Source organism: Megascapheus bottae, chromosome 5, assembly GCF_031878675.1.
Source record: "Megascapheus bottae isolate mThoBot1 chromosome 5, mThoBot2.hap1, whole genome shotgun sequence".
Classification (NCBI taxonomy): domain Eukaryota; kingdom Metazoa; phylum Chordata; class Mammalia; order Rodentia; family Geomyidae; genus Megascapheus; species Megascapheus bottae.
Genome location: NC_143513.1, coordinates 18638635 through 18665517, shown reverse-complemented (window position 1 = coordinate 18665517; position 26883 = coordinate 18638635). Strand labels below are relative to the sequence as shown.

General features: G+C 39.5%; 1 protein-coding gene across 1 annotated transcript in view; it reads right to left on the bottom strand.

Moving 5' to 3' along the window:
* Positions 1-26883, bottom strand: part of Dnah11 (dynein axonemal heavy chain 11) — a 261208-nt gene that overhangs the window by 192811 nt on the left and 41514 nt on the right. Inside the window, exons 15-28 of the mRNA XM_090332210.1 lie at positions 24045-24377; positions 23559-23813; positions 23306-23475; positions 22605-22827; positions 18948-19064; positions 18767-18853; positions 16300-16458; positions 14850-14933; positions 13063-13221; positions 10148-10270; positions 9328-9450; positions 7626-7850; positions 6500-6591; positions 4860-4986 (exon numbers count right to left, since the gene is read on the bottom strand). Of these exons, the coding sequence (XP_090188336.1) occupies positions 4860-4986; positions 6500-6591; positions 7626-7850; positions 9328-9450; positions 10148-10270; positions 13063-13221; positions 14850-14933; positions 16300-16458; positions 18767-18853; positions 18948-19064; positions 22605-22827; positions 23306-23475; positions 23559-23813; positions 24045-24377 (2277 nt within the window). The remainder of the gene's footprint in view (positions 1-4859; positions 4987-6499; positions 6592-7625; positions 7851-9327; positions 9451-10147; positions 10271-13062; positions 13222-14849; positions 14934-16299; positions 16459-18766; positions 18854-18947; positions 19065-22604; positions 22828-23305; positions 23476-23558; positions 23814-24044; positions 24378-26883) is intronic.

Genomic DNA, 26883 nt, shown 5'->3' with positions numbered 1-26883 from the left:
GCAGATGCTCTATCACTTGAGCTATACTTCCAAACCCTTTGTGCCTTTTTGTTATTTGTGTGTTTATTCCTGTGCTGGCACCAGGACTTGAACACAAGCATTGCAGCTGTGGTTAGCTTTCTTGCTCTAAGCTGTATATTGTACCACTTATGCTCTATCTCTAGTCTGATATGTTTGCTAATTAGGTACAGTCAGATTTTCCTCCTGAACTGGCTTCAAAGTTCAATCTTCACTTCTCAGTGTCCTGAGTTGCTAGGATGATAGGTGTGAGCCTCCAGTACCTAGGGCCTTATTTTCAATGAAAGGTCTTACTTTATTAAAGCTCACACTGGCCTGAGCTGTGATCCTATCTTCTGTTTCCCTGTGTCACTGGGAATGACAGGCATATGGCACACTGTGTCCAGCTACTACTTGAGTTGTCATCTTCCAAACTTGTAGGCCTATGATCCACCAATCACCACTGGTCACATGGCTAGAGTTATAGGCATGAGCTATTGTGCTGGCTAAAATCTTAGCCAGCCAGCAAGAAAGCAGAAGTGACCCCTACCTCAAGTGACAAAACACCACCACAAAAAAAGGCCAAATACAGCACAAGACTAGGAGTTCAAGTCCTGGTACTGGCACCAAAATAACAATGACAAAAATAATGATTGAAAGAAACAAAACGATAGGGAGGGGATGGAGGCAGGGAAACGGGGTCAAAAACATGAGAATTGGTGCCAATGTGAGAGAGGTAATGCACCTACAAATCAAAAGAAATGCCCATATCCCCCAGTGGCTACAGATCAAGTGTTCAATGACCATGTGTGTCCCCTGAGAGAGCACAAATATAACCAATCACATAGAAGCAATGGAAGTCTCTCCTTTTCTAGTGTGGCCCCACAATGGAAGCTTCCTTCCCATCAGCTGAACATGGGGAAAGCTAAGCATCTCATAATGAGAGAGAAAAATCACCAAACTTTTTTTTTTTTTTGCCAGTCCTAGGCTTGAGCTCAGGGCCTGAGCACTGTCCTTGGACTTTCTCAAGGCCAGAGCTCTACCACTTGAGCCTCAGCACCACTGCCAGATTTTTTCTATGTGTGTGGTACTGAGGAATCGAACCCAGGTCTTCAAGCATGATAGGCAAGCACTCTACCAGTAGGCCAAACTCCCAGACCCTAGAAAGTCACCTAACTCTCTTACAGACTTTTCATATTGGAACTTTTCATTAGGACTTTATAGCTAAAACATATCTTGACTACCCAAAGCACTTTAGCTGTGTTTAGATAACAATATGAAAGAGCACACCAGGGTAAACTGAGGTTATTCCATCTGACTTGAACCACTATACTAGTTGAATAGCACAGTGGAGGTCATATGCATATGTGCATATGTGCTGCTGCTGATATTGGGACTTAAATTCAGGTCCTCTTATTCTCAGCTTTCTTTGCTCATGTCTGGCACTATACCAGTTAAACCACACCTCTAGTCAGCCTTTTTGCTGATTAATTGGAGTTGCAGTTTCAGACTTTTATGCCCTAGATGGCTTCCAATTGCTATCCCTCAGGGGTCAGCCCCCTGAATAGCTAGGATTACAGGCAAGAACCACAGGCACCAGCTCACAGTAAGACTGTGTGTGTGTGTGTGTGTGTGTGTGTGTGTGTGTGTGTGTGTGCAAACAAACTGTAGTAAACCTCCACCCAATGAAGCATCAATTCACTATGTACAATGGAAGGAAATAGTATCATATGTGACTATGAGGATGAATACTGTACATTTTTACAGTGATTTTATTACTCTCAATAATGTAAGTAACACAGGTTTGTGTGGGCCTCCAAAACTCACTAACCATTTAAATGGAAATTAACTGTTGGAGTCAGGAAGGGAAGTAACTAGGGAATTAGAAACTAGAATATCAAGAGTAATAGATATTTTTAAGGGCAAGGATCAAAGAATATTAATACTGAACCATGTAAAAACCTATGTCAGTTGCAAATAACTATGCCCTTCAAATCTGTGGACTCAGCTAGTCCATCTTAGTTGTTATTCTCACAGCAACTACCAGAAAGTTTTACCACTGACATTAAACTGACCAGCCTTCAGACACATCCAAGTCCTTGAGAAGTCACACTAGATATAAGCACATGCTCAAAAAACTTGACTCTATCCCAGCTTGGTGGCAGCTAATAATCACAAAAGGTCCTTAAGACACTCAAAACCAGCATCTTAAGCTGGGAATGTGGTCCTCACAGAATAGAGGTTGCAATGCAATCAGACCTCCCTGGCTGACAGGTTCAGGCTGACCAAATTCCACAATTAACAGCAGAAACTCTTTCTTGAAGCAATGTTGTTAAATGGAGTATGGGTAAGGATGAGGAATTCAGGTTATTCACAGGGTGTCAAGATTATCTGCTCACAAAGGGAGGCTGCCTTTTCTCGGGGAAACCCTATTGTTATTCCATAAGCCACAGCTGCCATGTTATCACAGTCACACTGCGCAGAGCACATTCAAGAATGTTAGCACACAGGGCATGGATGGAATGGGCTCGGTCTGGTGGTCTGAAACTGATTCTGAAATCGTAGAGTGAGGAGATGACGGCAAGGCCAGGCTTTCCCACAGTGCTTTGTAACGCATTAGCCAGGTTGCAATCCCTGACCAAGAGTTTTCAATGCACAGTCTCTGCAGATACATCAGCAGGGACAAAGCCAACTGGGGAGGTAACACAAATTGTACTTATTGCCTCCTCCAACCCCGCTTCACATCATTCAGCTCATGGATGGCTGTTTACACCACAGCCATTAAATGGCCTGTTGAGCCATTTAAATAATAACACGCCATTGACTGTATAGCGATTGCATCTTATGTGAATTTGAATTGCTCATAGTTTAAGTAGCATATCAAAAATCTCTCAATGGAATCACATCTTAAGAACAATTTGAAGTAACATGTATCTTCTCTGAACCTCAAACTCATCAGAAATCTAATCGATTCCAAGCAGGCGCATCAGGAGCCTTTTAAATTGTATCCACCCTAAAGCCAAGTGTTTTCTGACCCTATTAGGTGGTGAGCAGAAATACCTTCCTCCTTCTGTTTGTATGGTCTAGACAGCCTGCTGCTGGAATTCCACAGTGCCACTCAAAGTAATACTGGAGATCACCATGCTGTGATTTACAGCTTAGTTGCACAATGACTTACGGCAGTCTCATATGTATTATACCTAGTCCTTTCCTGAGGAGGGAGCCTGGCACTGAGGAACACATCTGGAATTCGGGGATTTAGGAGAGGACAACAGGGCTCTGAATGTCACAGGTGTGTGTGTGGGGGGGAGGAGGGATTACTGCAGCAAGTCACACGGATAACAGCAGAAACAACACTTGCCTGGTAAAATCTGCAAGTTGTGGTATGAAAACAAGGAGAATTAAAGGGATCAAAGTCTGGTCAGCAGAGTCTGAAAACAACAGTCTGCAGCAAGGGGGAACACATTGGAACCAATACATGTGAGTGAACTATGCACCAAGTACTGTCTTCTTGTTTGAAACGAAGGCGAAGACAGCTGGTAATAACAAAATGAAGAGTGAACTGTTTCCCCCATACCACCCTAGGACTTGAAGGAAAGACAAGGAGATATGGGGAAATGTGATATTGTGAATACATTGCATGACATCATGAGAGTTAGGGAAGCCTGGACCTTCCAGGGTTTGGTAAGACACAGCTGAACATCCTACCTGCTTATGCTCCTGAACTGAAAATGTCTGGGGTGGGGATGGGGGGAGGATGTGTTATGACTGTCCTGTTCGACTATTTTTGAAGCACCTAATTACATGTTCCCTAAATATGTGAGCGATGGATATAGCAGGCTCCTTCTCAGTCTAAACACAGGGATTTTATTTGCAAGATGATCCAGAGATGAGCATGAATATGCAAAACAGCACCTCCCTGGACACCCCGAAGAAGTTGTCAAAGCTGATCAATATATTTATTACTAAAAGCACAATTTCACTTGTATCATAAGCAACAAGAATGGCTACTCAATTGAATTTGGACTAAAAGCTAAACAACAAACCAGAAAGAAGCAAGATAAACATGTGTCCAAAGAAAAGCACAATGCAACAAGCTTCAGTGTGATGAGAAACAGATTCTAAAAAAATAAAATAAAAATAAAACAACTAGAGAGCCTGTGTTTGGTAGCTCACCCTTGCAATCTTAGCTACTGAGGAGGCGCAGATTAGAGGATCACTATTTGAAGCTATTCTGGGCAGAAAAAACAAAAACAAAAACAAAAAACAGGAGAGTGTGTCTTCAATTAATCATCAAAATGCCAGATGGGAGGCCTGGCTCAAGTTTTTTTTTTATCTAAACTGTCAGATTACCACAGGTATCTTGATTTTCCTTGTTACAGGAAGTAGGTGATGATTTAGTATGTGCACAGATGAGGGAAACTAGAAAGGTGGAGGAGGAGTCTGAAATCATACAGGGCCAACTATGATAGTACCAAGAACCAGGCCAACAATCACTGTGAAGGTTTCCCTGGGGCTGAGAGATAAAAGAAATGTACCAGCCATGACCCACTTTCTCCTGATACGGCTGCCAGTCAGCCCAGGATGGATACCTCAAGCCTGTCTCCAAATACGGGGGAGTTTGCAGCCAATGTAAGCTCTTCCTGACTTCTTTCCTGGTCCAACCCTTCACTGAGCTGGAGGCTGTGCTTTCTTCCTCCTCCTCCTCTTTTTAGCTGGGTCCCTGACATCCCTGGATGGCAGAAGAATCTCAAATGCAGATTCTCTGGTTCTTGACACATGTGACCTGGCAGATGTCATCTGATAACGACAGAGAAACTGGAACATTCTTTAGACACAGACAAGACCTTCAAAAACATTACCTGTCTAGGCTGAGCTCCTTTGGAGAGAATGTCAAGTAAGTCCATGGCAGAGATGAAGTAGAAGCGAGGGAAAGCCACACGCTTGGTCTCCAGGTATTCTGAGAGGGCCTTTTCACAAAGCGAAAGCCTAGGTAGACAGAAAGCTCTGTAAGTGTACCTCAGCCATTGGCCATGGACATGTAGGGAACACTTTCAGCTCCCAGTCTGTGTCCATTCATTCCATGAGCTCAGCACTTAACAGCAGTCTTCCTCCCCTCTTCCACCCCACTTCTCTCTCCTAACATCATCTTGATTGCAGTCAGGCCAAGTGTAGAAAGACACTTGTGTGTACACACATGCACGTGCACATGCATGCACACACAGATTTGTCACCTCTTGCTTTTTTTTTTTTTTAATGAAGATAAGGTTTGGCATTGCTTAACCTGAACACAAAATGTTGAGCCGCTGAGGCTCCCATCTCTCCAATGAGTGTCTAGGAAACATAGGTAAATTTCATCCTCTCAGGAATTCAGAGACACTAGAAATCTCAGAAGCATTTTTTGGGGGGGGAGAGGCAATGTTAGTTGAAAGGCTTGAACTCAAGGCCTAGATGCTATCCCAGAGCTGTATTTGATCAATACTAGCACTCTACTATCTTGAGCCACAGTGCCACTTCTGGTTTTCTGGTGGTTAGAGAGAGAGTTTCACAGACTTCCCAGACTGGCTTTTAACTACAACCCTTAGATCTCAGACTCCTGAGTAGCAGGTTTGAGCCACCAACGCCTGGCTCCAGAGCACTTCTGATTTATTATTCTTAGCCAACCAAAACAACTCAGGGCTGTAGAAATCCCAAAATTATTTTAAAATGAATTATTAAATTTTGTGGCTAAAGCTCTCATTTTAGTAGCTTGTCTGTCCATTTTATTTTTATAGCTATTATTTTGGTGTGCAGCAGGGGAAGGGGCTATGATTAAAAACTAGGCCTGCCACATGCTAAGTAAGTACTCTCTCTGTTTGAGCCATTTGTCCGGTTCTTTGGCTTTTGTTTTTCAGACAGGGTGTCCTACAAAGAAGGTGCTCTACTAACTGCCAGAACTGTCCTGGAGCTGTGATTCTCCTCTTTTCACATCCTAAGTAACTAGGATTATCATCATACTGATCCTGATCTGCCCATTATAAATCAAAAGCCAAAGGAAATCTGTGACCAATGTTGTCGAATTTTATGTGAGAATTACTTTACAAATAGTGCTTACTGAGGACAAAGACTTCAAAAGTGCAAATATATTATCTAAGGGTAGTTTCTAATAAAAAGAAAATATATACAAACTGAAGAACTGGAAGCAAGTGATGATTGCATTTTCTGACATAAAGTAGGTGTTCAATCAATAGCTGCAGAATAGTGTAATGAAAATTGATCAATTGCATTAATTCTCTTAATATAACAAGAAGGCTATATTTCTACAATTTTAACAGTCTTTTCAGGAAAAAGAAATATGCTTCAACTATATATATGTGCATACACATCAATATACATAAGATAACTACAGCAAATTTATGAAACAATTTAATATCCATTGAACCTGTAATGTCATGATGTATCCAGTGTATGTAATTTTACATGATTATTAAAAATTGATCATTTTATATAGATCTGTTCTTACCTGTACTGCAAATCTTTAAGTTTCTCATAAAGATGAGGTCTGCATGTTGCTTCTAAAACGTTTTTTATTTTGGCTGTCTTGAACATTAACTCCTGTGTAAAAAGCATTAACATGAACCTTAGAGATTTCTTTTATAAAAGTATGAAATGCTCCCTAGATGTTTCTTCTATTTAAGATTCCATTCTATTGAACTAGGTTAAGAAGGCTCTCATATGCCTTTTTCTATATTTTTAGGTTAATGTAATTTTGTTTTTGCCTTTACACTTCTAGATGAATATCAAAAATAAATTATATTTAATCATGCCATTTTAATAAAAATGTTATGGACATTGCCATCATTCTAGGCCACAGAATTTTCTCTTCTAAACCAAACCAAAAGATATAAGGAAAGGAAAAGGAGGAAGATGAGACGAAGAAAGGGATATAAGAAGTGTGAGAGAGTGTCCAGAGTCTTAGAGACCCTATCAGTGCTTTAAGTGACTGCTTCTTTGCTTGTCAAGAGGAATCTTGCTTTAGGTAGCAAGAAAAATCTAATCTCTATTCCATGAAAGTTTTGGCTAATTTTTTGCTATGAGTTTCTCAAATTATTTATCACAATCACATGCACATCTCCATACATTTCATGAAGAAGAAAAAATGTGTTACCTATTTCTGTTACCTACAAAGAGGAATCTATTGCCCCTCCTTACCGCAGGAGTCAGAAAGTGACCGCCAAGTGACACATATGGCCCACTGTTGGTTATTGTATGTTAGTTTAAAACCATTTTAAAATTTAAACAATCAAAATAAGCACAACATTTTGTGATAAATGAAAGATGTGCAAAATTTAAGCTTCAGTAGGTAGAAATAACGTTTTGTTAGCACAGAATTATACCAACTCATTTTTGTGGTGTCTGTGTTTCTCTTTATATGTCATTGCATGGTTGCTACAGAAGCAGAATGACCTGAAAAGCCTTAAATACTGCTTCTGGGTCATTTGCAGGGGAACAAGAACACACTTTTCCTGACCCTCTCTATACTCAAGTACAAGAATTATATCTTCTTTACAAATACAACACCCCACAGCTGTAATTCTCATTGTTCTGAAAATTTTGCTGAAATAAATTATATCCTGACTCTAACCAACCTTAAATTCAGCATCTACTCCATTGAATCTTCTGGCATCTTCTACAAGCTGGATTCGAATATCTTCTGAACAAACAAAAATGCTTTCTAGGTGGGACCAAGTTCGCTGGACTTCTATCCAAGTAAAGATGACTGAGTCGGCTATGTTTAACTTATTTTGCCAGCTTAAGACTTGCCCGATGAAATATTCAACATACTTGCTTTGAAGAAGTGTCTGCAACTGAACCTAAAGGAAAGACCCACAATTTTAGGTGGCAGACTGATAGCTTGCCAGCACCACGAGCGAGGTCTCACAATTAGCCTTCCTTCCAGATTCTTGGATAGCCAGATCAGGTGCTCCATAAGCTCTTGCGGAGTGACTGAGTGAATCCACAGCAAAACATCATACTCATGTTCCTCCCAATAGAAACAAGACAAATACAAGCAACTTGGTTTCCTGTGCTTCCACTAGAAGGCCTATCTCTCCTTGCAGACAATAAGAGCTATTGTAGGGAGGTGCAGCTTTAGGAAAGCCAACTGGCTTTTCTTTCACTCCTCATCACTGTAAGGTGTTTGTGTGCATGCACATGCCTGCCTGTGTATATGTTCATTTCCAAAGACACATTTCTCAAAGATGTGCTTCCCTTTCTTTTAGCTTGACTACTTACTAAGCTATACAACTCTTTTTACCCAAGGCCCGCATCCACACCCTCCAGTCTGTTAGCAATTCTCACCATCCTGACATCGAGCCTCTCTTCCTTCATCCTTCTACACTCTGTGTGTCTAACACATGTGACTCTTCTCTGGGGGAGGGGACACCTGCCCCTAGTGGCTTCTGTCATATTGCAAATCCTATTTCTTCTATTAATCACTGACCTCCTCTCTTACCCTTCTTCCTGCTTGCTCCTCTCCTCCTTTTTTTGCTTCTACCTCACCTTCTCTCTTTGCCTTTCTCTGACTTCTCTTTTTTGAAGCCTGTTTCTAAGCTCTGTTCTCAGCTGGCTTATTTATCTGTCTGCAGCTATAGAGCCAGGCTTGGGCTAACTTTCTAAATTTATATAACCATCCCTCAAGCTGAATATACCCAACACCATAATATCCTCTTTCCTCCAGATTCTCCTCTGAAGTTCTTTAACCGTAACTAGCCTCTTCTTCCTTTCTTAGATCTCATACCTAAAACACCAACCCACCCTTAGAATGAAGACAAGACTATATTGTATTCAGATTGGGCTCTCCAGTCTTATTTTCCATTACTCCAGTTTTTTTTAATTATCTATATTGCAAGGGATCTAGACTCTTACAATTACCTCTGAAGGGCAGGTACTCTCTGCTATCCCAAGATGCTGCTGATGTTGTCCCATTGTCCCATCATTTCCTAGCCACCTTTTGTTATTGTTGCTGCTGAAGGCAGGCATAAGCATGCATCTACCAGGTGCAGTGCAAACACTAACATCTTGGCAAAAACCTAATTTTTTTCATCGTCCACTCAGTTCTTCTGAAATGCCTCAATTCTGTTTGTCTCCTTGGCACAAGTTCCTTAAGAACAAGACCTCAGACCTCTGGAGTCCAAGTAGTCTCTTATAAGGTGCCTGCTATAAGTACTTGTTTAATGAATGTGTGTATGCCCTGTATGTATGAATGGGTAGATACTGGGTATTGGAACTTGGAAATAACAAATGTCATACATTTCAATTAAAAATCAATAATAAAGCCATCCATCTTACTTGGTTATGCTCTAGAATTTCAAAAAGCTGTTCATCAAACTTCAGTAGTGGAATGCCTGTTCGATAGTGAACTTCATAAGAAAATTCCATGGTCGCCCAGGTCTGGCTGATTTCAGTAATAACCTAGTGATCAAAAGAATTGATTACTTCATGTGCTCTGAGGTTTAATTTGGGTACTATAGTGACGATATTATCTAGAGAAACATTTTCAAATAACATCAGAAAAACACAGTGACATTAAATATTACCAGCCTCATACTTTTTTCCCAATACTCATGATGATGAAGTTGGGAGAATGAATTTTATTCAGGAGACAAACATCAGATCAACACAAACTGGATCTGAGTTTTACATCTGAACCCCAAGCAGACTGTGAGTGTGCCAGACTCAAAAGATGATGTAATATTTAACCATTAACCAGGGTGAGTAGTAAGTACCCTGTAGGTGAATGTGGATCTCAAGGCCTTAGGTGAACCTGGGTTACTTAGTTATCCCCCTATACCTCAGGTTTTTAATTTGTAAAATAATGTATCACCTGCCCTGCAATACTAAATGACTTACTATGAACAAATCCCTCAATGAGTACTTGCTACCGTCTAAAGAAGTGTTTTCTGCTCTCCTCAGCTGACCAACTCTCATGTCTGAAGCACTTACCATGGGGTGATTTTATTCTCCCCTCACAAAACACCACCAACCTAGTAGCAGAGAACAAACTAGAAAGTGTCTCTCCATTCAGAGGAATGAAAAGCTTCTCTCATCATGGCTTCTGTGTTCCAGGACATAACGGGTACCCTAGAGAAGTCCACACCTAGGACACTACCTTCTCAGTCCCCAGCTCCTTCACTGCTTTGTCTACCATACTGTGGACATCATCTTCCACACGGTGTAACTGCAACGCCAGCAGATCTGCCAAAGTCGTGGCTTCACTGATTGAAACTGTGACCTGAGCAGGAAGGAAGCAAAGGTAGACAGAGCTTACACAATATGGGTGTTAATGGGTCCCAGAACCAATTTTCCACCGAGGCCACACTTTTGTCTCAAAGCCTTCCTTCTCCAGCAGCATATTTCTTACCTATTTCACCTAAACACCCACTAGGATTTGGTTGAAATTGCCAGAATCAGATAATCAGACAGCAGTTCCTTTGTCTTCTCTTTCTGAAGTATCCTGTTTATAGGACATAATTCCCAGATGCTTCCGTGATTTAACCTTGTTTTTACCACTAATTTAATCTTGCCCCTTGGCAAAAATACTCTTTTGCATAGTGCCATCATTCATTTTTTTATTTTTTCAAAAAATTCTTTATTTTGTCTATTCTCAATAGCAACTAATGATGAAAAGTGGATCCTAAGGTACATTTGATAGGGCCTTTTATTCAATTTGGATGTTTTATTTCCATCAGACTTCATTATTTTCATGCTTACAACCTTTTTTACCTCAGCCAATCTCGTATCACTGATCACATCAAAGATAAGAATTATATAACCTGTGTCAAATTCACAGTTTAATGGAAATTCTGTTTTTTTATAGGCATGTTTTTATACCTCAAACTTATTATCCACAGTGCGAAAGTGGAAAGATTCTAGCCTCTGTTTTCAAATGGGCAGCACTACCCCAAGACCATTTTGGTTGAATAAAAAGTGGGTAATTTTAAAATTACTTTCAACATTTTATTTATTTATTTCCAGTCCTGGGCTTGAGCTCAGGGCCTGAGCACTGTCCTTGGACTTTCTCAAGGCTAGAGCTCTACCATTTGAGCCTCAGCACCACTTTCGGCTTTTTTCTATGTATGTGGTACCGAGGAATCGAACCCGGGTCTTCATGCATGCTAGGCAAGCACTTTAACCACTAGGCCAAACTCCTGGGCCTACTTTCAACATTTTAAAACCACATTTTCGAAGAGTTTTGGAGTAGAGATCTTATTTTAATGCCTTCATCCTCTAAATTTCAAGGTGCCTTGAATGTGAAGCTTTTGGTTTAGGCCAATACTTTTCATGGCATAATTCTTTTATACACATTTATTATTTTTTTCATATATTTTTATTGTAATTAATAGAGGGGTTACATGATGTTTGCCAGATAGATGGTGCATTAATTCCCATACATTGATACCCTTTCACATGTCTTGGTCCCCATTTCCCTCCCCCCCACCCCCACACCTCATCTGGTTTTCCCCCCTTCCCTATCCAATTTCAAATAACCAAATACAAATATATCTGATATATCAGGTAACAAAATGAGATACTGTAACAATATGAGATAACCAAGGGACAGCAAAAGAGAGATAACATAGTACCTTAAGAACATCAATCATTCATTATATGGCTTATGTTTCTATATCCTAGAGATCCTTTTATTCAGCGTCCTACTATATGGCCTTTTGTATCAAGGTTTTGCTCTATTGCAAATCTCTGCTAGGAGAGCCCAAGATTTTTACCATGTTAAAAATGAATTCACCTTTATGCCTCTCTTATCTTGCTAGTTTTCTTCCTTCTCCCTCTGATCCCAGTTTGTTGTTGTTGGGTTGTTTTGGGTGGTGGTGGTCGTGGGATTTTTGGTCAATACTGTACTAGAGTTTGAACTTGGGTCTTGCACTAGGTGGGCAAATACTCTACCACTTTAGTTGCATTTCCAACCCTTTTTGGTTTCCCTGTTTTTTTCAATACAATTTTGCTTTTTGCCTGGTCCTACATGAATTTATGCTTTTCTATGTTTCCTGCATAGCTGGGACAACAGACACACACCACTGCACTCAGCTTTGTTTTCTTTTCTGTCTTTTTTTTTTGTGCCAGTCCTGGGGCTTGAATTCAGGATTTGTACTATTCCTTGTTCAAGACTAGCACTCTACCACCTGAGCCACAGCACTACTGCCTGCTTTTTCTGTTTATGTAGTACTGAGGTATCAAGCCCAGGGCTTCCTGCATGCTAGGCAAGCATTCAACCACTAAGCCACATTCCCATCCCGTGTTTGCTTTTCAAGAGAAACAGAAAGGCAAGAAAATAGCTGGAAGCTTGTAATCTTAACTACTCAGGAGGCTGCTGTGTGGATTAAAGTTCAAAGCCAGCCCAGACAGGAAAGCCCAGGATACTGTTAACTCCAATTAAACAGAAATCTGTCAAGGGAGCTGTGGCTCAAATGGTAGAGTTCTACCCTTAAATGAACAAGTTTATGAACAGCACACAATATGTCAAGCCCTTATACTGGCACCAAAAAAAAAGGCATAACTATGTCTGAAGTAGGCATGAGCACATAAAAATCCATTTTACATCCTGTAATAAAATGAAAAGCATCAAAAGACTATCAGAAATGGACTTTAGCATGCCAAAAAGGAATAATTGACAATATCAGAATTTCCTCTTTCTCCAAATGCAGTTCCAAACATTCCGATCGCTCTACAGTCTGTAAGGTTTATTCCCATCATTTGGTGTTCTGTAAAATGTCTTCATGTGGTATTATTTACCCCAAGATGACTCTACTGCATAGGAGCAGAGAGCATCCTTCTTACATTAATAAAAAAACAAAACTCAAACCACAGAAGCAACTTGCTTGAAGGTCACATAACCAGTAAGCCATGAAAGGGGCTAAGAATTTCATTCTTTCTCACTGGTTCTCTCTAAAGGAACTTGACCTCTTGCAGGGGACTGGTGGCATGGTCACATGCTTCATGATGACACAGCCTGAGGGGTAATACCTTACTATCAGGGCAATATTCAGCTACTAAGAACGAGACACTCACCCCGATGGCTTTCATCAGCTGCTGCCAATGCCTGTCCCTGAGAGCCGGGCTCTGCAGCTCTGTGACAGCTCTCAGCGAAGTCATCATGTCCTTTACGGTGGCTTCCAGGCCTGCATAAGCATCATAGGCACGGACTGCCTTGTCCAGTGACCATATTTCCTGAAGAAACGGAGGAAAAGAGAAACTTTTACAAAAGCTGTTTTAAATATTATAAAAACACATTCTACACGTTATAAATAGAACAACATATTCCATAATTTACCTCCTTTGGATGACTAAATAGACATGTTCCTACCTCTGGGAGAAGAAAGTAAGAAAGCACCAAAGGGCTGAAGGCTGTGGGCTAATGACTAAAAGCAGAAAAAGAGGAAGGGGAGCTACAGACTCCTATGTTGATTCGTAATACACACTCCCTCTAGGTAGCTCAAATTCTCAGTGAAAGACACAAGAAGTGACAGAGGGACACATGCTATGGGCGGCATCTCCTCGAGAAGTGACTTAAATAGTAGCCTTGAAATATTGGTTCTTCTCTCTTTGGAATATAAGTCCTTCAAGATGTTGCAAATGAGTCCTTTGGCCCAGAGAACAAGATTTTACCAACAAGGAATGGACAGTTTTGAAAGTAAAGAGGTAAGCATAGCTCTAGAGGCTCATGCTTATAATCGTAACTACTCAAGAGGCTGGTATCTGAAGATCTCAGTTCGAAGTTACCCTGGGAAGAAATTTCATGAGACTTTTATCTCTAATTAACCGGGAAAAAAAAGCTGAAAGTGGAGATGTGGCTCAAATAGTAAAGTGTCAGCCTTGAGCTAATTGAGAACTCTAGGTCCACAGTTCCAATCTCAGAACCAGCACATACCCCCAAAAAGATAAAGTTCTGCAGTTGAGAGTGGAGGCTGTGGGAAGAGAGATAACTGGCAGAACAGGTAAGTATGTACAAGGAGGTGTGGTGTTCCCACAGTATCAGAAGAATGGAAAAATCTTGAGGTAGATGCTTCAGAATTGGAAGAACACATGGCATGGACAGAAGCTGAATGCAGGACTTGAGTGAAGGGATATTATGGGTGGGACAAAAAAAATGACCTGGCCTTAATTTTTGAGACAGGATCTACACTGCCTAGGCTACTCTCCGAAGCCTGGTTTCCATCCTCCCAATTCAGCCTCAGGTGTAACTGGAATGCCAGGTGTGCACCATCACACCCAGCAGGTACTTCTACATGCCAATAGTCTTTCACTGTTTTGTATCTTATCCAAAGAAGTTCTCTTAGCTTCAGAGAGCACCTGGGCTAGGGAGCTACTAAGGCACTAAATCTAAACATGCTAAGTTCTGTATATAGTGAGCCCTGTGGACTGCCGCCATAATTAGTTAGCTGCCCCAAATCATATGAACGTAGACATGACAGACTCCTACCAGTTGCCTATGTACTGAAAGGTACCATTTCAGAAACAAAATGTTCGAGACTGTTAAGGACAGAAATCAAAGGCTAATTTGTGAGCCTTACCCATAAGCCCCAAAGCTCTCGTCAGCTACAGGAAGCTCATGATTATTGTTGCTCGCATATACTCATTAGCTCTAATATGCTTTTATCAACACATTTTATCAACACAGGAAAGCAGGCTTGATTAGAAGTGCTACTGTCTAAGAGTGAAAAAGTACTGTCTGGTATCATTCTCTCTGAAGTAAATAAGGCCGTGCAGCCCAACACACCAGACACAAGGTTAGGAAAGATGGAAGGAGGTGGTGCTGAAAACCATAAATTGTCCTCACAGACAGTTATGGAACTTGCCTTGGCAAACCTTCTGAGTTCCACATCCATCTGTTCCACATTAATCTGCCTCCACTGGGTTTTAGTCCAATTATCAATGGTGCTCTGAAAACGCACAAGCAAATAAAAGTGTCAACAACATTTGGTGAAATCAAGTCTCCACAGCAAAATATATAAACTGATGATACACAGTGACGCTATCAGCCAGTGGAAAGATGATGATTTTTTTTTACAATATTAACTATACTTGTCAAAACTTTACTATCACCCAAACAACAAAAACATCCCCAACTGTCAGGACACGTCAAGGTTAAGATATATTTTTTTTACTAACAATGATAAATTCCACATCCTCATTATTACATAATCCAGTATACTTGGAATTTAACTGGTAAGTATATTATTAACCAGCAGGTTTCTATAATTCTATATGTAATATAAAATATGCTTTTGTAAGACAATCTATTATTTTAAAAATCTCATGAACCATTTAAGCATATTTTATGTCTTCATTTTTTTTTTTTAATCCGGGAATCGAGATCTTGCTTAGCTTTGTCACTCAAGACTAGTGCTGTACCATTTCAGCTACAGCTCACTTCTGGCTTTTGGGTGGTCAGTTAGAAATAAGTCCTGTGAATTTGTCTGTTTGGACTAACTTTGAACTGTGATCCTCAAATCTCAGCTTCCTGAGTAGCTAGCATTGCAAGCATGAGCTCCCAGCTTATTGTACATTTCTGTATGTTTTTCAAGTAATGTAAGTAAATTATGTGGAATACATTTTTCAAAATACCTTGTTCTCTCTTACCCATATATTTAGGGTTTTAATGTATTACATAAAATGTGCTATTTTAATACATGTACATAATACATAAATATGGGTAAAAACATGCTGGTATACACAAGAGGCTATGCATATCTAATATATACTGACATTCTAATTTTTATTTATATTTTATGTAATCCTCCCAAATGGTCTGAGATTGGCAGCTCATTATCCTGAACTTGAGACAAAAATAACTATATGCAGGAAAAAATATTCTACTAACCATTATATTATGAGCCCTCACTGGAATAAACTAAATGAATATATATTGTAAGATGAAACACTAAATTAGCTGTCACCTAGGTTCCCAGAAGGCTGAGATGTGAGGATCACAATGCATAGCCAACCCATGCAGGACAGTCTATGAGACATTTATCACCCATTAACTGCCAAAAAGCCAGAAATGGAGTGTGGCTCAAGTGGTAGAGTGCCAGAAAAAGTTAAGGGACAGGGACTATGTGTTGAGATCAAGCCCTAGTATTGGCATGCACATGTATGCATACACACACAATGCTAAAAATTGTATTTCTTTTTGAAAAAAATCTTTAAAAATTTTTATTGTATCAATGTGTGACAAGTAAAAATTGTATTTCTACAGAAGAATGACTTAGAGAAAAGGGAGGTATGCTTCTCAGAAGTGTATCTTACTCTAACATAAACAATGACATCCCAGAGGCCCTTGAGTAAGCGTATTTCTCTGCGACACTGTCTCATTTGCTTGTAGTCTGGAAGGGCCACTTCGAAGAGGTGGGCAGAGTCCTGCATCTGACTCATCTCTTCCTCCAATGCCTCCAGCTCCTGATTTGCCTATGGAGAAAATGCACACCTGCTTACCAAGTATGAAAGTCAGCAAAAGCCATACTGTACTGCAGCTCTGCTCTTTCCACATTACAAACTCTGATTTTAAAAGACACTGTTTGGACAAATCTGTAGAATAACCAATGTGGATTTCAGAAAGGAAACCATTAAGGGATGCAATCATATTAGCAATTTCTCTGTACATGTTTCAGCAAAACCTGTCTCTAACCTAAGATTTCTATCAGTATTATTTTCCCTCTTGGTTTTCACTGTACAACTGGGGTCTTGGCTTGGAAGCAACAGGTGAAGCTCTAGAAACTTCAAGGTGAGACTAAGTTTGCTTTTTAAATAATCACTTAAGTTTCTAAAAATACTCTAGCATTTAAAAGTACCTTAAGATGATCAATAATGAGGTGTGGTGAGCATGTTAGTTGTGACAGGAAGCCAGCACCAGGATAAAAATATATTCTTATTTAAAAACTGTCTCTTATCTTTTAACTGTATTATAAAGGGAAGGGTGTGTTCACATGCCAGTTTAGAAAGTGTTATAACTTTTAATGCCTTTCTCAGTTCTAGTCCTCTATTTCCTACTACAAATTAAGCTACAAACTTATTGTTTCCAGATTTTATACATTTTTCTATATATGTGTGTATATATATATATGTGTGCGTGTGTAAACATATAGCAAAAATATAATGTTCATACATATACGTATGTCCTTACAGCTGCATGTCTACTTCTGTTTTCTATTATTTTCAAATACTCATAAAAGTTTCTTTTTGCTAGGGTCAGGAGCATGGTCTAATGGTAGAGTGCTTATCTAGCATGGGTGAATTCCTGGAATCGATTACTTGGTGCTACATACACAGAAAAATCCAGAAGTGCTGTTATGGCTCAAGTGGTAGAGCGCTAGCCTTGAGACAGGCCCTGGGTTCAAGCCTCATGACTGGCAAAAAGAAAAAAGTTTAGTTTTCTTTCCTGTAGAGATTTCTTTTCCTTGTTCACCAGCAGTGTTAAAGGAATATCTTAGCTAGGTATTGATAGATCATACTTATCTAGCTACTCAGGAAGCTGAAATCTAAGGACTATAACTCCAAGCCAGCCCAGGAAGAAAAGCCTAAGATTTTTTCCAATTAACCACACAAAAATAAATAAGTAGATTCAGAAAAGGAACTGTGCCTCAAGTGGTAGAGCATTAAGCCTTGAGGAAAAAAAAAAAGGAAGTGGTGCTGTGGCTCAAGGGTAGGTGATAGCCTTGAGGTGAAGAACTTAGGGACAGCACCCAGGCCCAGAGTTCAAGTCCCACCACGACCGACAAAAAAAAAAAGCACAGGGACAGTGCCCAGGCCCAGGGTATCTTTTTTATGAAAATGTTTTCAGTATCTCTTTTACAAAAGAGGCTTTTCAAGATGCCTACATACAAACCAAAATCAAGATACTTCTTGATTTTAACCATCTTCCAATTTCCTATTACTTACATTAACTCCATTTATTTCTAGAAATACACTCCACCTAGGCATTCTTGGTTCATGTTTGCAATCTTATCTACTCAAAAGTCTATGATCTGAGGATCACAGTTCAAAGTCAGCTTTTCACCACCAGAAAATTGAAGTGGTGCTGCAGCTCAAAGTGGTTGAGTGCTAACCTTGAGTGAAAGCTTAGGACAGCACACAGGCCCAAATTCAAGCGTCACTATCAGAAACAAACACATACATACTCCCAGATACGTTAAATTCAAGTAGTTATGAATCTTTGGCTATGATTATTTGATCATTAAGTCCATTCTTAAAATAGTTCATTATAAACCAGGATGGTATGACTCAATGTTAGTTATATCCAGGTTAAAGAAGTTACGAGCTTTCCTGATTCCTAATAGTTCACAAGCAAAATTTGTGGTTAGAATTATTTTTGGTTGTTGTTTTAGGTAGCCAAAATTTTAATTCTAGTTCTGACAATGACACCTTCCTCTCCAACAAATTACTTAATGACACAATCTTTCTTCTTTATCTAAATGGGAGGGTAAGAGAAACCACATTTTGTGAATAATAAGAACTGAAAGAAATAATGTATACTTAATTATATGAGCATATATGCTAAGTACTTAAAATATTACTTCTCTCACTAGTATGGTGACTTGGATGGTCAAAGTGGTTTGGGGAGAGATGATTTAAAACAGCGCAACTCACATGGGGAAAACTGCATGTGACTGGGTTTTATGTAATCCTCTCTTGCTATAACTAATACAAACCTAAAGACAAGCAACCGCAGGACCTGGACTCTCAAGTAGCTACTATCATGAAATAGTGGCAATATTACCTTATCCAGCATAGTATATGGATTTTCCACATTAAAACCAAGAGGGGCATAACTTCTGAATCTCTCTCTGAATTCCGCTTGCTTTTCCTAATCAGGTCCAATAAAAAATACATAAATGAATGAATAAATGGATGAATGTGGTATCAAACACAAGCAAACCAAAACTTGATAAGCAGCTTACATCAAACCAAAGACATTTTTTCCTGAGAAGAGTTACTTCTGCATTTTGGAGAGGTGAAACTTCATGTCTGACTGTTGCTGCAATTTTTTTGGTTGTTTCCCATTGCTCTGGTAATTCCTGTGCAAAGTAAAAATGAGGCATTATTTCACTTCTTAAGAACTTAATCTCGTAGGATTGGATCATTCTTACTTCCTGACACTGAGCCATGACATCTTTCCATGGTTAGATAAGATGTCTATACAAAGAAAAAGCTCAAAGTGATTCCAAGTGTTAGTGCCAAGACAGAAGGACAGGGTTTTCTGGGGTCCTATTTTCCAAGCATAGACCAAAGAAGCTGTTATCTCAGAGTCTCTGGAAATCTTCTCAAAATGAAGAGAAATTCTCTAATTATTTCATGGCCTGGAAATGATTTTGCTCACCTCTGACAACTAGAAATGGAAGGCAGTCATATTTGAGAACTTAGTGGATGAAACAAGTGCCTGAAATTTGGTGGGGATGAGATAGAAATATGAGTCAACCCTGCCCTTGTTTTACATGGACTCCCAAGGCTCTTGTTTATGTGCTCTTTCTTGGTTGGAGGTGTTTTAGTATTGAACTTGGTTTTTTTAAATGACTGCAGTTTGGAGAGGGAGAAGAGGCCAAAGGAAGAAAAGTTAATTTTTACTTAATGTTGGCCAAGAAAAAATAATACTAATAACACACAGTTCAGGAACCAACTCAATTCTATTCTTCTTGTCATAATGCCAGTAAGTAAAAAGCAAGTTATTTTCTTTAAAGAGCCCTGGTACATAATTACTACCTGAGATCAGTTCCTGTGTGCTGACAAAGCCAGGCATTGTTTCTCTGGGTCATCGCCTAGGACACCAAGACTGTTTGGTCACACAAAACCACCCATATAGTTCCAGGGACTCTACTTAATTGAAGTGCAAAATCCAAAGGTTCTACAGACTATTTTGCAACCCTGGATAAATATTTAATGAATGATTCAGTAACTGAAAACTATAAGAATGCCCTTTGCTGAGAATAAAGTGTGTCTGCGGTGGTGGTATGGTGTTTCTGAGGTGTTTCTTAGATTGTTATATAATCTGTCCGAATGAACAAGAGGCACATAATCATATTCCACATTACAGAATGTGCAAATTCAGGTGGAGTAACATGTCGATGAATTCACAGGAATACAAGGGAAAGAGAGGGAGAGGGAGAGAGAGGAAAAGAGAGGGAGAGAGGGGGAGGAAGGGGGAGGGAGACAGGGGGGGAGAAAGAGGGAGAGAGAGAGAGACAGAGAGAGAGAGAGAGAGACAGAGAGAAAGAAAGAATCAAGCAAGCAAGCATGAAAGAAATTGAAGTCTATACAGTGGTTCAGCCATATGTAAGTAAAGTTTGGCAGTTCCTCCAAAAGCTAAACATAGAGTTATCATGTGACACAATAATTCCACTCTTTAGGATATGTGACAAACATATGACAACAAATATATATACACCAATGTTCAGAGCAGAGAGATGGAAACTAGCCAAATGTGTTCATCAGTAGATGAATGAGTAAACAAATTGTGGGCATAGACATACAATGAAATATTACTTAGTCATAAAACAACATGAACTATACATACAAGACAAATCAATGTTGAAAATATTATAATAAAAGAACCCAAACATATCATATAGAATGTATGTGTATTAAACACCCAGAATAAGTAAATCTACAGGGTCAGAATATGATTGGCAATTAGCCAAGGGCTGGAGAGTTAGGCCTGGCTAGAGATGTAGGAGAGTGGATAGTGAGAATGAATAGTACAGTTTTAAAGGCAGAAAATTGAGGGAAGAGAAAGCTAGATAGAAGTGCTGTTATACAACATTCTGAATATACTAACTGCCACTAAATTCCACACTGAAAATATGACTTTGGGGCCAGGAGTTTTGCCTAGTAGTAAAAATGCTTGCCTAACATGCACAAAGACCTGGGTTCAAGTCCTTGGTACCATATACATGGAAAAAGCCTGAAGTGGCACTGTGGCTCCAGCCTTAAGAAAGCCCAAGGACAGTGATCAGACTCTTGAGTTCCGTTCCGAGAAATGGAAAAAAAAAAAAAAAAAGGTGTCTTTCAAGTTTTCTTAATGGTGAATTTTATCCAAATTTAAAAAAAAAAGAATGAAGCTGGGAACTGGTGGCTGGCACTAGTAATCCTAGTTTCCCTGGAGGCTGAGATCTAAGGATCATGTTTCAAAGCCATCCCAGGGATAGTAGTTCATGAGACTCTTATCTCCAATTAATTACCAGAAAACCAGAAGTGGTGCTGTGGCTGAGTGTGGTAGAGTGCTAGCCTTAAGCTGAAGAGCTCAGGGACAGCTCTCAAGCCCAGAGTTCAAAGCACCACGACCAACCAAAATAAAAGCAAAAGAAATGGCAGATCAAAAGAATAAAGAATAAGAAGTTTTTAAAGGACATTAAAATGGTTCTCCCTCACAGAAGCACTCTCTGAGAAGTTAACTAACCTGTCACAGGAAATGAAAGAGACAAATTCACACAGAATTTGAATTAAACTTAAATTTGAATTGTTCTGACCACTAAGCTAGAGAAATGGGAATTCAATGAAGGCTTTTTTAGTTCATGTGTCCTTTGATAACATTTGCAAGGTTAAATTCAAGTCCAGCCTGGAGCACCCTCCCCCACCACACAACTTCAATGTGACCATGACAAAAGAGGCTCAGCTGTGAGCCTCTGTGAGGCTCATAAGTTCAGTTTGAATTTTTTCAACCTCATCATTTTTTATACAGCAAGCTTAACCCATAACTGGGCACAGTAGTACATGTCTGTCATGTGAAGATATGTGTGAAGCCGACATTTTAAGAACTCTAGATGCAGGCCAATTTGGAGGGATGCAGGAAAACATACTGTGACCTCAGCAGTGACAGGAAACCTAAAGTAGGTGGATAGTGGTTTAGGTGCATGCCAGGGTACGAAGTAAAGACCTTATCTCAAAAATATCCAGCAAAAACAGGACTAGAAGCAGCTTGTAGGGCACCAGCTATGCAAATGTGAGGCCATATATCAACCCTAGTAAGGACCAAAAAAAAAAAAAAAAAAAAAAAAAGATAAAGAAAAAAGAGATACCCTTGTCAGGAATGCAGTGGAGCAGAGTGATGAAGAATGAGTACTGAGTACTCTGTCATAAAGTACATCTAGAGTTCATTGTCAACTGGCTTTACCACTCACATGATACTGAAGAAGTTGTTATTTATTTGCTTAAGCTTCAGATTCCTGACCTGTTGCATGGAAATACTAATGCCAACTGGGTACCAGTGGCTCACACCTAAATCCTAGCTACTCAAGAGGCTGAGATCTGAGGGTCAAAGTTTGAAGTCAGATCAGGCAGAAAAGTCCCTGGGAGACTCTTATCTCCAATTAACCATCAAAAACTGGAATGGGAGCTATGGCTCAAAGAGGTAGAATGCTAGCTAGCCTTGAGCAACAGAGCTCAGAAGTTGTGCCCAGGCCCTGAGTTCAATTTCCATGATCTACAAAATAAATAATAATAATAATAATAAAAGATACTAATACCTACAGTAGAGACTGTTAAGAGGGCTTCAAGAGTATGTGCTAAGTATTTGACAAAAGGAAATGCTCAATTTACGATCCCTGTTTTCCTTCTACACTTACCTCCAACTGCATGTAGACTTGCTCAGGCATCTTCTGACCATAGCTTTCCAGGAGTGTGATAGTTTCTTTCAGAGGTTCAAAGAGCTCATCAGTAGCCCTCTGTCGGCTTCTTACAGCCAGAAGATGCCCCATAATTTCAACTAAGCCATCATGGTCCCCTTTATTCAGTTCTTTCTGAAGTCCGGCATCGGTATCTTTGATAAATTCTTGTAACTCATTCAGACTATTAAATATATACACAGATATATACATATAAGTATATACAAATTAAGGTCATTAAAGCATTCAGCTTTAAGGTTTGTTTTATTTTGTCAAATAATGAAGTTTGAAGTCAAGGTCTTGAATTGCTATCTTATTCAGGTTTCCCATGTAGTCAAGATGACTCAACTTGCTCAGGTTTGGGGGTGGGGGTATTTTTCCTTTTTTTTTCAATTCTTGAGATGGAAATCTTAGGAACTTTTTGCCTTGGCTGGCCTCAAATCATCTCACCCTAAGTAGCCAGAATTACAGATGTAAGCCACCATGCATAGCTAAGATTTGATTGAATTTTATTTTCATTGTGTGTCTCAATCATTATACATTATCTGTAACCAAATTTACAGTACCAATGCTCTGAAAATGAAAAGTAATACTCAGTTGCAAAATAGCTAACTGTTAAACAGAAGTTAGAGTAATTTCAAATATCAAAGTATAAAGGCTACCTGTCAATGACAAATCTCTGAAGATGCTCCTGGAACATCCAGCTCCATTTCTTAATTGTGTTTAGCAAGCTCAATTTAAAAGGTTTCAGATCCACCTTGAACCAACTATTGAACACTCTGAAGTCATCAAACTTGCTCATCTGAACATACAAGGCCTCATAAATGTCGATCTACAGATGAGAACAATACATGAATAACTACCACCACTCCCAGTACAAGCCAATTAACAACATTAAATATTAATTTTCCTTGCCTGCTCTTTGAATTGTTCAAGAGTTGGTGGTTGCTCAGGGATTTCTTCATTGGCTCGGGTGTCTACTTCCTCAGGTGATACCGAATGACCATACAGGAGGAAGTGCCTCAGAAACTCTGCCCGGTCATCCACCCAGAGGTAAGCATAGGTCTCCAGGGAGTTCCTGAAGTCCAAGACCTTGGTGATGACATCTGCCACTCTGTTCATGATCTCTTGCCTGACCTCTGCCAAGCCCAACATGTTATCCATATCATTCTAAACAAGAGGAAAACCAAGCACATGTTTTCTTCAAAGAATTCTTATTCTATGAATCATGGGCAACGGAACTATTTTCCAAGGTGAATCTTCAAAGGGAAAGTAGTTAGCAAAAAAAGTACGTTGCTTTTGTTTTATTTTAACCAACATCCTTTCTTATGTTTCCCAAGATCTCCATTTATTTTTGGATCATTAAAGAAAAATAGAACTACTATTTTTCAAAGAACATACCTGGTAGTTGGGGATTTCTAGATGAGCCGCCACTCGCTCCATCTGGGCAGACATTCTAAAGCTACTACACAGCATTTCTTCTACCAGATCATAGAAGCCATCCCCAGCCTCTCTTTCCATTGGAGGTTTGAACACTATCTCTGGGGGCATTAACATCATTTGTGCTTGAAAAAATGGCACAGGCTTTGATTGCTTCTCTGTATTCATCAGGAAGAAGTCTAAGTCATGCAGGATAGCCTGGAAAAAGCCCTCCACCACCATGTCATCAATGAACTCTACATAAATTCTCCATGTATCCAGAGAAGGATCAGCTTTGAAGAGCTTCCTGTTTTCCTAGAAACAGACAAGTATTAAAACATGAATACTTATAACCAATATGTTGAGTGCCAATGGCTCACACATATAATCCTAGCTACCCAGAAGGCTGAGATCTGAAATCTTAGTTCAAAGCCAGTCTGGGCAAGAATGTTTTAAAGATTCTCATCTCTAATTAAGCACCCCCAAAAAAGCCAGAACTGGAGCTGGTAGAGCACTGGCCTTGAGGGAAAAAAAAGCTCAGGAACAGAATCCATGCTCTGACTTCAAGCCCCAGGACTGGCACAATGAACAAATGAATGAGTAACAAATAAATAAAACCAAATGCTTCTTATTGTAAGGCTTGTTGCTAAAGAAAGAAAATGATTTCTGGTATAGCACAAGAACATTCAAATGACAGGCCACAGAACTTTGAACTACATGGCAACAATCTAAACAGGATTTATAGCAACAAGTTTATCTCCAATATAAAAATATGCAACATGCTACCCTCAAATACAGAAAGGAAAAATGCTAGTTTTCAATGAAGTCTCCAAGTAGTGAGGCAGGCTGTAGTTCTGTCTCTTAACTTTGCCTTCCAAGGATTTTGCCTATAAATGAGATTTCTCTTACTCATCCTTCTAGAAACATTGCTCTGGGTTATCTGAACATCAGTACGTCAAGAAAGGACTGTGTCTATTCTTGAGGACTCAATGTACCATTCTATTAAATCTATTGAACTTGGTTTAGTCTAATTGCTTCCAAGCCTTATTCCAACACAAATATATGCACATTTTACAACGTATGGGAAATACAATTTTGAAAAACATGGACTGAAGTTTCAGCTTCCTTTGTGATCCCCAAAGATGAGCTGCTTCTGCCTCCGCATTTCTCAAGAGCATAGATAAAACATTGGGCAGGTGGGTGGAGCAAAATCGGGCTCAAGTATTATCAAGAAAATAGTAAGATGTTGGTGAGGATGTGGCCAAAAGGGAACACTATTATGTTGTTGTGTACAGTCACTTTGGAAAGCAGCATGAAGGTGCCTCAAAAAATTAAACGTAGAGTTACCCCATGACCTAGAAATTCCATGCTTAGGCATTTATTCAAAAGACTACAGATCAGGTTACACCAAAGCCCCCAGTGCATCCATGTTTACTGCAGCACTATCCACCACAGACAAGGCATGGAATCAGCCTAGATGCCTGACAAATGGATCAAGAAAATATGGTATATATACACACAATGAAATGGTTCTCATCCACTAGAAAGAATGACATTGTACCACTTGCAAACAAAGTGAAAGAATTAGAAAAAATTAAGTCAGGTCCAGAGAGACAAAGGTTACTTTGTTTCCGCCGTATGTGGAACCAAGAGTTAGCCACTGAACTTATAAACAGGTTGGTTGGTATTCAAGTGGGCTCAAACATATTATCTGAAATACAGTAACTTCTAGTGAGAATGTTATTATAATTTCTTAGAAAGTTAAAGCTGAACAAAATAAGTACCAGAAAACAAGTACTTGCAAGAAGTGAGGGTTGGGCCAAGGTAAGAGAGGTAGACAAAGAAAAAGGAGAGAATGCAATCAATTTGGTGGATATACTACACTATGAAGAAAAATAAGGGAAGGGGTATGTTGGGAGGGGTGGGTGAGAATGGTGAAACCAGTGTCACTGATCAAGATACAGTACATTAATCAAATGCATTGTTAAATGGCAATTACTCTGTACAACTAAGGATAATAACAATTAAGGATGTAACAACTAAAGATGTAACAGCTAAGGATAAGGAGGGGAAAAGGGTGGACAAATACAGCAATGGTACACATTAGACACAAGGTCGAAAATGAACTGAACAATCTGTGGGCACGGATGTGAGGAAAAAACTGGGAGAGAGCAAAGGAAGGGGTGATATTGTGCAAAAAGGAAATGTATTCATTACCTGACTTATGAAGCAGCAACCCTCTGTGTTATCACCTTTATAATAACAATAAAAATATTTAAAAATTGCTAGGTCTCGATGGCTAATGCCTGTAATTCAGGAGGCTGACATCTGAAGATCACCATCACAGAACAAGTTAGAAGTGGTGCTTGGCTCAAGTGATAGGGAACTAGCCTTAAGCTAAAGGACCTCAGGAACCATGGCCAGGCCCAGATTTCAAGCTGCAGGACCAGTATTAATTAAAAAAAAACAAAAAACAAAAAACAGGACCCAATTGTTACGGTATCTCACTTTGTTATCTGATATATTGGATATATTTGTATTTGAAGTTGGATAGGGAACGGGGGAAAACAAGATGAGGGGTGGGGGTGGGGGGGAGGGAAATGGGACCAAAACATGAGAAAGGGTATCAATGTATGTGAAGTAATGCACCTTCTATCTGGTGAATATAATGTAACCCTTCTATTAATTACACTAAAAAATATATTTTAAAAAGAACAGGGCCCAAAACCAGAGATGTGTTAAAGGATTGCTCTAGTTTGGACATTCACTGTGCCAGACCTGGAGACTATGAAATGGCCACATGGACATGGTCGATTCAAAA